The sequence below is a fragment of the Anarrhichthys ocellatus genome, unplaced genomic scaffold (assembly GCF_004355925.1).
Source record: "Anarrhichthys ocellatus isolate YVR2014 unplaced genomic scaffold, GSC_Weel_1.0 scaffold110, whole genome shotgun sequence".
NCBI lineage: Eukaryota > Metazoa > Chordata > Actinopteri > Perciformes > Anarhichadidae > Anarrhichthys > Anarrhichthys ocellatus.
The window spans coordinates 467,153-481,197 of record NW_022280140.1 but is presented as its reverse complement, the minus strand read 5'-3'; the positions used below and the strand labels follow the sequence as shown (position 1 = coordinate 481,197).

The 14,045-nt window shown below is 43.9% G+C and overlaps 1 protein-coding gene across 1 annotated transcript in view; it reads right to left on the bottom strand.

Annotated features, from left to right (window-relative positions):
• Positions 1 to 2,321: 2,321 nt before the first annotated feature.
• grin2da (glutamate receptor, ionotropic, N-methyl D-aspartate 2D, a) overlaps positions 2,322 to 14,045 on the bottom strand; it is a 177,988-nt gene continuing 166,264 nt past the window's right edge. Inside the window, exons 17-19 of the mRNA XM_031876479.1 lie at positions 12,721 to 12,782; positions 11,677 to 11,847; positions 2,322 to 6,976 (exon numbers count right to left, since the gene is read on the bottom strand). Of these exons, the coding sequence (XP_031732339.1) occupies positions 3,830 to 6,976; positions 11,677 to 11,847; positions 12,721 to 12,782 (3,380 nt within the window). The 3' untranslated portion in view covers positions 2,322 to 3,829. The remainder of the gene's footprint in view (positions 6,977 to 11,676; positions 11,848 to 12,720; positions 12,783 to 14,045) is intronic.

Here is a 14,045-nt window from a genome sequence, read left to right as displayed (position 1 = left end):
AATGCTTTTCCTGCTTTCATTGAAATTTGTATAAGCTGTTGATTGCTGATTGTGATAAGCAAAGCACCGAACTGCCTCAAACTTGGCTTAATACAGTCAATCTTTGTTGAAGAAAGTAATCTATAATTTCTCTGAATGAATATGAAGGAATATGTGTTTTAACACATAATATTTGTTTTATTGTAATGGACTTGTAATGAGAAACAATATCCCCAAATATCATAATGCTAAACTACAATATTCTACCCACCGCCACACACACACACACACACACACACACATATATATATATATATATATATATATATATATATAGATTATTTTTTTAAAGAAAGGCAGACTTTACACAACAGGTTTATGTTTAAAATGTTCTATTTTTGTTTTCTTCAGCTGAAGTAAATTATGGCTCAGATGCAGTTCCAGGCAAACAAGAGCTGACCAGCCTGATGGAGTGGATGGCTGAGGCATTATGACCGACTGTGAACACAAACGCTGTTGTGCCAGCGGTTCTTGCCTCTTCACTAAAACTCCACTGATGTCCAGTGTCCTGATGCTAAATTCCCATGTTGATGTACGGAGCTACTCTAGCTAAGTGCTTGACATCGGACTGTAACTGCTGGTGTCAGCTCGGTCATGGATTAAAAAGCTACTGCTCTTGATTAAACATTTACAAGGTGAGAATTATTAAAAAAAAATATCTTCCAGACACCATCACTCAGATTCAGCTCTCCTTCAAAACTTCTCATCCGCTAGCTGGCATCCAACATAGGCACAGTCTCTTTGACATCAAAACGGCACTGGCACTAGATCTAATTTCACACCAATCAAATTCCTCCCTGTCCAATTGTACTGTCTTGGTAGCATGAGGGTAAACCCCAGACATGTTGATTAAAGTACATCATTTCATACTCATACTCTACACAAAACGTATGGCAGGAGCAATTAGCATAAGTCTACAAATATTTATTTCCCTGCAATCTTTCACCTACTCTCACAAAACTGTGTAGCACCAACATGTTATACACACATTTTCTGCTCACACCTGGGTTGGTCAGTCTTGCCAATGTATTCTAGTCTTGGCACCAATTGGAAGACTTGCAGGAGGAAACCAACAAAACCAATTTAAACTGTAACCAATTGCAGATCTAATTCTTCATCAACAACCATAGACTTACCCTGCAAGATTAGCATACCGTTGCTTATGCTAGGCTTGCTCAAAAATGAACTAAAGTCGTCTTACTTTCCATCTCTTCAAACAGACACAAGGACTAACCACCAAAAGTTCTACAAATTCCAAACTCCAAGTGTCTTAATTGTTATTGCAGCACACTTGATGGTGGCTGACTTTACATTCAACCAAATACAGTGAGGGGGAAAGAGAATGCCTCCATTGACGCAGTTAGGTAGTTGAGAGAATGTTTCATGTCGTCACCTTCCTAAAATAATGGCCTATGTCATTTTTTGACAAAAATGAATTTGTTGCCTAAATCATCTCCTCGTGATGCTGGCCACCTCTGGTGAAATCGCCCACATCCTCAGTTCCCCTGTAGTATAATGGCCTATGTCAAGAGTGTGACTTATGCCGTGTTCACACCAAATTCGCGTCATTCGCGCCACCGGTCTCGCCGGGGACCATTTGTGTTCATTCGCACGAATCGCGCTGGAGAGGGGGCGTGGCTTATCGCCCTGAAAGCTGTTCAAATGTCCGCCCTTAACCATGGAAAAAATTACCTATTTCTGCTTAGTACGTGTTGTGGAAGTCACAGGTATCCTGGGTAACTAAACGCCGTCATGTCTGGGTTCATAATATTGTCCAGAGGAGCTCCATGGATTTTATCGAGGTGTATTCACTGTGTCTAGCAAAGCCACACGTCGCTGTTTACTACAGCTGTATGAACACAAAATAAACTGATTTGGCTGTGATTTAACGGCAATAAACCGACAAAAAGGGACTCCGAAATAACTACGTAATGATGCCGATTTGTAGGCTACTTGTCTTCTCAATGGAGCCAGATGGATCGGTGCTAGGCTATGCTAACATTTAAACATTGTAGCAATGTTAACATTGTAGCAGCTCCACCAACACTCACAATAACATCATCTAGACGTAAATACGGCAGTGTCTATTCATTGTTTGTACCATATGGTTTACACACACACACACACGTATACACATAGTTTGGTCTGGTCTGTATTGATATGAGTTATCGTAGAGCTCTGGGTGAACACAGACGGCTACAGTATTTATTTCCTGATTCAACAACAGCAGGAAGTCAGTGATGACAGGAGAAGCATCTCAACGCTGATAGGCTATCGCACCGGGGCATAACGCGAATATTTCGCCGAAGTTGAAAAATTTCAACTCACGCCTTTGGGGCGATTTGGCGTCGGACGCGAATTTGCGTCAATTGCGCTGCGCCATCGCAAATTCGCGCCGCGTCTGTGCATAGACTTTGTATGTAATCTACTCGCGTGAATAATTCGTGCCGCGTTTGGTGTGAACACACCATTAGGCCGTTTTATTTTGTGTTTTCTGAAAAACCTGAAAGAATAACTTGGGCCATTATTTTACGAAGGTGACGATGTGCAGCTTGAGTAGTATGGCACAGTGCTTACATTGTATTAGATGTAAAATACATGTCTTGATATATAGAACACAATCAATACGAACAACATCTACAACACGGAAGTAAAAGAAAAGTTTCAAAGTATAAGATTGTAGCATGAACAGAGTGTGAATAAAGAGAATAGATGAATTGCATGTGCATGTATGCAAGTGTTTGGGTGCACTTTTATGTGTGTGTATTTGAATGTGCACATATTTGAGAGATGGTGGAATACTCTGCACGATAAAAGTAAAGATAGCAGCTAAGGTTGTACAGATTGATGTCGAGCTCTACTTAAGTTTGGCACTCAGCTTTTCATTAAGCCAGTAGAATATCAGTCACAGTTGACTTACCCTGTTGTCAAGAATACAAACACAGAAAAGCACAGACACACAGAATAATCACATCGAGGAGAGGACCCAAGAGGGGAGGACAAGAGAGATGAGGAGACAAGACACTTGAATAAAGTGACGAAGGAAGTAAGGAAGAGAAAGATAGAAAGAATGGGAAACCGGGTAGAACAAAAGAGAAGAGAACAGGATAGGTTGCATGGAAAACACCGAGAAGACAAGGTAGTTATCACCCTCCTCTCCCTCTCAACAAGAAGGTATTCATCACACACAACAAAGGTGCTTCGGGAGGGTGTCACAGTTCTGCGGGGGTGTAAACAGTTTGTTAAGGAAAAAAGGACAATAGGGGTAAGCCATTTTTTTTTAAGGGAAAAATATAAGAACACTGTTTTGTGTTAAAGGCTTCCGAGAGCAGCAGGCATACAGTACTACAAAGTTCCTGAGCCCTCAGTAAGCATTAAGAATACAAACTACTGCTCTGCTTCAACATCCAAAGCCCTTTACTTTTATAGCAAAGGAGTCATCTTCAGCTGTACCACCTTAAATGTCCGATTTGCTTTTAGTGTATTGGTTAATAACCCAGTTCAGGATGCAAGTTGTTGCTGTGGTTGTAGTCATTCACATACTGAGAGGGATGAAAGGAAATAACAGTAAGCACACCATTGCTTATGTTTCCCTTTGACCTACCCCATAGGGTTTGTTTGGCTTTCTGGTTTGTTTGTTTGTGCAGAACTTTAGGAAAGGGCTCAGTGCGTATACTCTACTGACTTGGCCGCACAGCCATATTTCCTGCTGGGCAGATTCAGATCAAGATCATCTGCTTCGACTCAGCCTGGCAGGGCTCTCTTATGACTTTTTATACCTTGTTGAACTTCAGACCTCACTCTCCACGCTGGAGAAATGGGCTGAGCCCCTTCTTGAGCAAAGGCTCTTGGCTTTGAGGGGTAAGTGAGGAGACTGAGGAAACCTCTGGGGTTGGGGTACAGAGCGCAACCTCTGGTACTGTAGTTTAGCACTTGCCGAAGCCATGGAGGAGGGCTGGGGTGCCCCCGGAGTGGATGAGACAACAGAGGGGGAGGATACAGAAGAGGAGGAGGCAGGTGGAGGAACGTGGATAGGGTGAGATGAAGATGGAGGAGCTGGAAGGGCAGGGAGTGGTGGTGGCAAGTTTGATATGAGACTCGGGGGTGGGGATGATGATTGCCGTCCTCGATCTCTATCTGTTCTTTGCGTTCGCTGCAGTATACTGAGGTTCGACTGGCTGCCAGATTTGGGTGGATTCTGTGAGCGCTCAGGTTTGGAGGAGGATGAGGAGTCAGGTTTTGGCTTCAAGGGACCACCAAAACTCCGGTGATAAAGCTCTTCCTGGCTTCGCGAGGTCATGCGGGCCCACTTTGAGGAATGGGAGTGCGGATGGTGTCGGGGAGAATGACAGGAGGAACAAGCTGCGCGCCCTCTTCCCTTGTCCTTTGATTTGCGTTTACTCTTCTTCTCATCCTGTATGTGGAGTTTGTCGACTGACCAGTATCGTCGAGGAGGTGATGGCGTGAGCGGAGTAGGGGCCCAGCGTGGTCCTGATCCCCACACTCTATCTCCTCCATCTCCTCCACCTCCAATTGACCCCCATCCACTTTCTGCTGTCCCCCACCTGTCTCCTCGCTCCAAGAACAGGTCATCTCTACTGTTGACGCTGCCGGTTTTATCCCTGGAGGGGTAGGTGCTGAAAAACCAACCACCCCCGCCGATCCCTCCTACTGCCCTGCCTTCATGATCCTCCCAGTACCTCTCAAACTTCCCGAATTCTCCTGAAGAACCATCATCATCCGAATATATCCCGACTACCTTATCACGTTCCCGCTCCTCATCTGACATTGTCCTTCCTCCTCCACGCCTCTTTCCACGGTCCGCTTTCCTCCTCTCTAGCTCAGAATCTTCTTCCTCACCTTCTGCTCCGGACTCCCACTCGTGGAAAGATAACCCCTCCTTGGAGGGCATCTCAGCTCTTCCATCCCGTCCTAGCAGTGGCCTCCTCTCTACTTCCATACCTACAGCATCCCGGTCTGAATTTTTACTCTTCCTCCTTTTAGAAGAGACAGGCAACAAGGGCAGAAAGGCAGATGGAATGGTGTCGGAGGATACGTTGACCCCTCCCCAGAATTTGACAGATGTCGAAGGCTTACTGCTTGAGCTAGGAAAGTTCTTGCTGTTCCTTCTCCTGCTTTGTCTTTCTTTTCCTCTGATTTCTGCCCCATCATCCCTGTCTTTCTCTTCTCTTCCCTTCCTCTCCTCTTCACCTGGGATGTTCCATCCATAGCTTCGGATTGAACTTTCACTCTTTTTCCGAAAAGACTCTCGCCTCAGGCCTGGGTATGATGGGTAATCTGGTGTCCCTGATTTGAGTTCCTCTCTTTTTTCAGCATCTCCTCCCTCCTGCTCTGACCTCTTCTGGTCTCTTTTCTTCATCCTAACCTCTTTCTTCCTCTTCTTTGCTTTGCGCCGTTTTCGCTCCCTTTCTCTTTCTCTCTCCTCCCTCTTCTTCTTCTTCCTGCCCTTCTTCCTCCTCTTCCTCTCACGTTCCCTCTCTTTGTGATGTCTCTTTTCCTCTCTACCTACTACTTCTCCCTCTCCTCTGCTTGTTGTTCCTCCCCGCCCTCGCTCTCTGTCTCCCCACGATGCCCACCACTCCTGTAATTGTACCAGCTGGCTGCCTGTTCTCTCTCTGCCATAATCCCTCTGAGGGCGTGGCTTCCGGGGCGGAATTGGTGGAGGTGGTGGGCTGCACGGCAGCGAGCGCGATGACATGCGACGGGAACGGATCTTCCTCCGTGTTCCCAGGAGAAGGCTGGACTCCTCTGTAAGCAAATCTGAATCATTGTCATCATCAACCCTAAAATCCCGGTCGCCTGCTCGATACCGGAAACTCAATGAAGAGTTGTAGGAGCTGTCACTGGAGCAAGAAGACGGGGAATTCGACCGAGACTGTGAGACAGAGGATGAAGAAGAAGATGATGACGATGAAGAGGAAGAGGAAGAGGACGAGGCACTGGAGCAGGAGGAGTAGAAACGGCATGGAGAGGAGGGAGTGGTAGGAGTGTGGGTAGGGGACGAGAGTGGGACAGGCAGAGGTGGTGGAGGACGTCGCCCTCTCCTTCCACCTCCATCGCTTGCACCATACCTCCCACCTCCTCTTCTACCCAGAGGGAGTATATTCTCATACAGGGGACCTGCTGAGCTTTTTCTCCTTGCCTGAGCTAGGCTTCCTCGTCGCCAGAAAGGAGGCCTTCGTGGGGAAGATGGGAGCGTTGGAGGTGGCTTTGGGATTAAGTGCCCTGGGCCTTGTTGGGGGCCTTTAGGAGGCAGCCGCTGCATCCCTGAGGCTTTGGGGCCTCTAGGATTAGCTTTGGGAGTCTGTTGGGGGCCTGTTGCCTGTTGTTCAGCATTGGCTCCTAGCCCCTCTGGATCTATAGGACCATAGTAGTGCTTATATTCATCTATCCCTGTGTCACCTCCCCCTGCTCCGCCTGCAACTCCACCTTGCAGGCTCCAGTGCTGTCCAAGATTCAGCTGATACTGCGGGGCCTGAAGTTCAGTAATCCCTCCTGCTATTCCCCCAACACCCACTCCACCACCACTTCCTCCACTCATGACCTTCTCTGGCTTTGATCTGTTCCAGCGATCGACCACAGCAAGTCTGCGGTCATGGCGAGGCAAGAAGCTGGAGCAGGGCATGGGGCCTTCGAGCAAGGGGCTGTTTGAGGGTCCTAGAGCCATTGCTGAGTGTCCTGTAGTTTGTGGCGACCCGGGTAGCATGGTGGTATAGGTCGGCCCTTGCTGCTGTTGTTGGTGGTGCTTTTGGTGCTGTTGCTGCTGAACCATGGCAATGGCGGTCGTGTTATTTATTGTGGCTGTCACAAGGTGTTGTTGGGCTGCAGTGGACATGGCGGTCATGGCGTGGTATTGGGGCAAAGAGCTACTTCCTGGTGCTGTCTCATCCTCAAACTGGCAGCAACTGTACATCCCCTAGGTGGAGAGATGCAAGAGATATTGTAATTAGACCAGCAGGCTGCTAAGTATGATAAGAAGGAACTGAGTGTGTATATGTGAGACAGAGAGACACAGACAGAGAGAGCCGACATCTCTTAATTTTGAAAGGGAAACCTACAGAGCAGTTTTTATCTGATACTCACACAAACCGTATGAAAGCTATCTCTAGGAAACTGCTAGTGTCATTGTTCCAGCCTTTACCGGTTTTGTCAAAAATATTAAGATCTTCAGATGCACTTGAACATTATTTTTTTCTCTGATTTGTATTTCTGCACAAACAGGAGTTGCTATGATTCCTGCAAGAAGACACAAAACCACATTTTATTTCTGACTAGCTTAGCTTTTAGTTAGCTTTGCCTCACACATTTCATAACTGCCTAAACACACCTGGTTCACCAAGTTTGAAGTTTGTTGATGAACACCTCACAGAGGATCCAGTTAAACCTGTGACACGTAGCATTTAAGAGGTGCTTTACATTTGTCTGGCTTAAACATATGTATTATTATTTATTCTCTATCCACCTCACTTTCTTTAATCTTTATTCAGCGCACTGCATTATCACCGCCTGTGTAAATTTGTTGGTTAAACACCTTTCGCAAAAACAGCCTCCACTTTGGAAAGAGGAAAATATCTTTATTCTGTCTTTCAGTATGCTGGGAAATCGCTCGAGGTAGTTTCTGTCTGCCTCTTTCTCTGTGTCACTATATCTCCTACACAGGCAGACAACATGGAGTGCTGACCATTAAATATTAATGAGAGTTTTGGAGAAACTGTAGACCGAGTTTACCAAGATGTCAATTGTCACACTATCAAACCAAATAAAGCTTTCAGTAAACAAAATATCACATAGCTGGTACAGTGAAAAGGAGTTATGTGAAGGAGCATACATCTTCTGGAGAGGAGTCAAAACAACGGGGTAGAGCAAAAACAACCAAACCTATTTTGTCATTGTGCAAATAAAACAACTGATGCTGAGTTTTAAGAGAATCACCTTGCCTCTCAGCTGCCAGCTGGCTTACTGAACCGGAACCCAATGAGCTACATTTCTTCTTGGGCTGTATTTTACCAGTGAAAAAATTAATAATTAGAGTATATATATATATATATTATATATTCTGTAATATATATATTTAGTATTATCAAGGAAAAATTTTACATTTGCTTAAGAAATACAGTACTTGAAACATGTATATTCAACCAGTTCTCACTCCCAACGGATGACGCTTGGTCAGTTACTTAACAAACAACTTTTTTCTCAGCTTAACCAAGTACTCTTGCCTCAACCTAAAAATCTAAGTAATCCTACATAGAAAGTTCATTTTGAAAAGACACTATATCCGTAACGTGTGGAAACTGACTTGCCATTCTGACAAGTACAAAGCTGAGGCTAGAGGGCTACTTACAGCACCATGGTTTTAATCGTAAGGTTGACAGGTTGGGAGTGAGAATGTGTTTGTTTGTTTACTCTTTGAGTAAGATTTCAACAGCCCAAAATACCTTGAATGGTAATTTTTTTAATGAAAGAAACAATTCAATATAATCCCAAACCTTATATTGCAGAAGGAATGTTCTGATGTGAAGATTGATCTTCTCACTCCATGCAGTATTGTTACATTTGTTGAAATGAAAATCAAATTTTTAGGGGTCCTGGTGTTGTTTTTTTAAGCCGCTTGAAATCTTTCTCACTTGCTTTTAATGAACTCCTCCGAAAGTGCATGGTGAGAACCATCCGCCTTTTTTTCCATCTCAGCAGCAACATCCCACAATGTTTGACATGAATAAACCATGAAATGAAAGAGCCAGAGTGTAAATTAGTCACTGCTCATGATATCTTTTTAAATTTTAAAACCCCAAGCAGAATCAATCACTTATACAATCATGTCAGATGAGCGATGCTACCTCGACTGTGCCTGCGTGCTCTTTCTCCCCTACCTTTGTATATTTACAGCTCGCTGTAGATAGATGGGATTCAATTAGCAGTCCTGTTGAGAGCCATGTCATTCACAAAGACTCTATTACTTTTTGTACCTGAAGATAATTTATAATATCCCTAGATATCGGTCACATCTTAATGACAAAATGTGTGGGGCCTCGTGTAAATCTCTGTTCCCCACCGGGACAGAGATCTGATGGAGAGACTGTAATAATGGCCCTTCCGGACACATGAATCAGCAGTTCCAGCGGCAGCAGTGCTATCTCAGTTTCCAGAGCATGGGGCGCAGCACACTGTGAAATTGAAACTTGGGTGAGTCACTGATTGGGTTAAAGCAAACCACAGAGGCCAGCTGCAGAAGCTCTAATGCAAGCACAGCACAGAGCTTGGGAGATACAAGCTAACTGGTCTTGGGATTGGCCTTTGCATTGAATTGATGGTTTTATTCTTTGAATGAGGAATGCTACAGATAGAGTAGAGTTTGCTCATGCGAGAAAATTTGCTGGTATGCTCTGAATGTATGGCGAGGTGAAATTACACTCCAAAGGGTCTGCAGGGAAGACCGTTGGAAAATATCTGAGACTGCATGGATTTTCAACCACATGGTCAACATACATTATCAATAAAACAGTGGAGAGTGCTCAGTAAATAGCAGATCGGCCTTCTATCAGTATACAGACCCTCGAGGACACAAAGACCCATGCCTGGGACTAACAGGGGTTTGAGCACACTGATATAGATGTCTGTATAACACACACACATAACATAAACAAACACTATTGGATCTGGATACAACTGTGATGGTCACACTGTTTCTAAATTACTCAAAACTAGTCTAGTTTCCTGTTTTTGTGACTTGGCTGCTCTCACACCAACATATTTGATTAGGATTAATAATAAACTCTGTGGAGAACAGAAACTTTTTTATTTGATTTAGCTACTTGCCGCAGATATTGATAGTTTTCGAAATCACTCACTACTGACTATATATTGCAATATATAGTGAGTTTGCTGTTTTGTAGTGCTGTCTGAATGCACAGTGAGAATTACTATACCCTACAAAATGGGCTCAAAGTATCTCCCAATGCATCATGAAAAGTAGTATACAACTAATGGTCACTAACCAGACACTATACACAATCATGCATTGTGCTGAAGGTTCCACTCATACTAGTGCCAAACATTGTCTTAGTTGTTAAACTCTGATCTGTGCTGGACTTGGGTCAAACCCATCGCTACAGCAGAATTTCTGTCTTGATTGATGGTGGTTTTGATGTATTATTAGCATGGAAGAAGGGACAGTGTGATTCCTATTATTTATTTTTGTGAGCAATGAATATTTTACATTTCCTTTACTTGCAATCCTTTACTTGCAATCCTTTACTTGCAAACTTGCAATCATGTGGTCAATTTTAAATTCCATTTTGAATCCACATTGTGCCAGATTATGTGCACAGTCAAGATAATGTATAAGTTATCATCACTTAAACTCTCGTTTCCCTTTCGCTTCTTTGTGTTATTGCTCTTCCATATTCATTCCTAATCTGTGCCTTATTTCTTTCTTTTCCCATAAATTTATTGACGTTGGCTGAAAAACTGAGGCATTATGTTCGTGGGTTGTCTGTTTGGTCCATTTTTGTCAACGTGATATATCAGGATCAGCTGGAGAGAATTTCTTCAAATTTAGCACAAAAGTCCACCTGAACTCACGACAGAACCGATAAAAAATGCTTCCTCTTTGGCGGCTCTTTTGTCTTCTTATCTCAAAGTTTCCCTCCCTTACCTTTGCACTTCTCCTCATTGTCCTTCCCCAATCACAGCATCATCTATTTCCCATTCCTGTTTACCTCAAGCTCTTACCTTGTTCCCTTCTTTCCCGCAATTTCACCCTCTACCATACCTTCACCACAACCCCTGAAAGTCTTTCCAGGACATATACTAAATATTTCCAAGTCCCCGGCATGAACTTACGAACCTCTATAGGCCTTCAAGGAAAGCATCACTCTCTCCTGGACCTTTTGGCGTGACTCCAAGGATAAACACCATCGATGCTCCTCTTTTTGGCTCAACCTCCTTGTGCCTTGCTCAGTGCCAGAAACAAGTACCAGTATGGAGATTCTCTTTTGCAATCCATATCTTGATTTTATCTGGAAACTGTTCATTAGCCTTGCTTGATCTATTCTCTCTATTTTCCTGAATAAAGTGGACTTCATGGCTATTGTCAATCTATTCCATTCAGGGATCTGTAGTTATTCACTGATTCGTTCTACCCTACGTATTAAATCGTTTCAATCTAGTTGACATGAATTATTATCGGATATTCTGTTAAAATGTACCTCAGGTGTTCCTTCATTTGTCTTGAATATAGATACACCCAACACAAAGGAGCTGCACACGACTTAAGGAGGTTGTGTGATATGCATTCAAAACAACGTTTAGACAAAAGCATCCATTTCTGCCATTGGTTTGGAAATCTAAATTCTACCAACGAGAATAGTCTTGGAAGTCTTGTTAAAACGGCCAGTAAGATTCCAGTGAGGCTTCGGGCTATGCCTCACTTGCACTTTTATTAACAGGCAGGTCCTTTAAAGGGCACATATGATATTGGACTGCCAGGACCATCAACTTCTGAAGCTTTTGCCCTAAAGAAGTTGTTTCAGGTGTTTTTTAATTGTTAACCAATACACTTGGAAGTGAGGTGTTGCAATGGGTGTATGGACTGTCTGTGCTGCCTTATCTCACCCTGCTGAGAGCCAGGAGGAAGTCCATCCCACCAGATCGCTTCACACAGTGGCGTAATTTCCAGTACACCAGATGCTCCCAGGCAAATACCAGGAGGCTGAGGCCCATGGCCACCAGCAGCATGTAAAAGACCCCAGCCATGTTGTCTATGTCCAGCTTGCTGCTCATCACCTTGAAGTGACGACAGAAAGGAAGGGGAGGAATGGGAAACATTATAGGAGGTGAAAGCAGAGAGCAGGGATGAGTACAAAGAAGAGGCAGAACAGGTAAAAGGAAAGCATGTAAGAAGGGAGGGGCAGAGATAAGACAGGAAAGTATATGTATCAGCAAGGTTCAATTTGTCTCCCAGGCAGCAGATAAAAAGTGAATTACAACCAGCAGTACAGCAGAGAACCCTTTGCTCTCGGTGCACACATCTGTGATATTTTATGGCCTCTGTGCTCAGAACACTGATGCAAAGACCAAAACATGTAAGTTGCCAAATAATATCTTGTTTACATCAAACAAACCCCCAAAAAATAAGTTTTCGGACTATTTAATTCATGCAGTTTCAACATCCATAGCTCTCATCTGCAGCCAGACTGCATTCACTTTTGAATGAATAAGTATTATTGATTTGTACACACATCCAAAACTGAGACAGTCAGATCTCCTCTGATAGACCTGCAGTGCAGTGTTGTTTGGTGTGTGATTATGATCCAAACCAACGACAGGAAACAACCATCTTATAGGTACTTAACAAAATGAAACGAAGGCAAGCAACCAACTGATAGACGTTGCTCTGGCTCAGTAGGACTCCGGTAGTTGTTCCTCTGCCGGCTCAAATCTATTAGAACCTTTTTTTATAAAGGCATTGTGACTGTTACAATTCAGCATCACTGTAGCTATGAATATTTTTGAAGCTAAATATTCGCAGTTGGGTCCCTAGTGGGTGAATGCATTTACTGATTGGCTGACCATGGAGAAGGTTGGACTACATTTAGTTTATTCTGAAAACAGTGTAGATTCTGATGAAGAAAAGCAGAGAAAGGGAAGACGCCATACCTCGATCTTATCATTGTGGCAGATACCCGACAGCCAGAGACGCTCCAACATATCAATCTCATCTACAAGAGAAAAGATGGAGGCAGAAAAAGGAGGTCAGAATTAGGAGAAGCTGAAAGAAAAGAAAACAACAAGATGAGAAATAGGGAAGAAGAAAGCTGCTTTAAGTCCCATTGGAAAGAGAGAGCAAGATGATGGGACGAAACAGTGAAGATGATGAATTAGGGAAAGAAAAGACTTCGGAGGAGAAGGAGTTAAAACAGTACAGCACTAGAAAAGAAGATTAAAGAGAGACAGTTTTAAAGGGGATTACTGCCCCTTTGTTATGAGAGCAAGGTGTTTGATCCCCGAGGGAGAAGGAAGAAGCAAAGGCAAAAAAAGCGGGACAGATGATGAAATGCAGCATGAGCGGGGAGAAATGAGGAGAGTCGAACCTTATTTGTACGATGATAACAACAGAGGAAAATGAGACTGATGGTTGTGAGCAAACCAAGGAAAGATAACTTAAAGATGAGATAACATGGCCACTGATATACAGAGTAAAATGCAGGGTAGCACTATAAATTATAAGCAATTAATAAAGTGCACATAAAGGTGCACCTGCCTTAATATGTCACAGATGTTTACAAATTACAAGCACAGAAATATAAATTAGACCACCTGGGGAGAGGCTAAAGAAGTGGCCAAGAATTAGAGGCCATTTGCAGAGAAAGTCGTGAGATTGAAAAGAGAAATTACAGACAGCGACTGGAAGTGAGAGAAGCCCTTTGAAGCAGGTTGTGAGATGGCCTGGCATCTGAGGCGAGCTCGCTGAGGGCAGAGCATCGCGACAGCGCACGGGAGATGAAAGAGGGGGAACGCACACAAGCATTACACTTCCTGCTCGAACTGTGAGAATCACACACGCATGTGTGATACACACTCTGAGCTGCAGCGTAATGGGAGCCTCAGTGCCGGCCATCAATGCTTTAATCAAACGGAATGAATGCAGCGGGAAGAAAAAGAAGAATCAAATGTGCAGAGAGACTCATGTAGACGGACGTGCACCGACCCCGGTCGCAGAGGACCTTTTATACTAGCACACACACACACACACACACACTGTCGTGCACACGCTCTGAAGATGTCCCAGTCAAAGGAAGTTCCTATTCCCAATGCTCACAGTTACACTGTTAATCAACCTCTGGGTTAATTAACGCTGTCCGTAAAGCCCCCCCACACAGATTAGACCACCGCGACTCTCGGCCAAATTGACAGAAACGTCAAATCCGCTCAAACAAAACATAAATCTCACTCTAACATGAATCACTGTTTGCCACATTTCA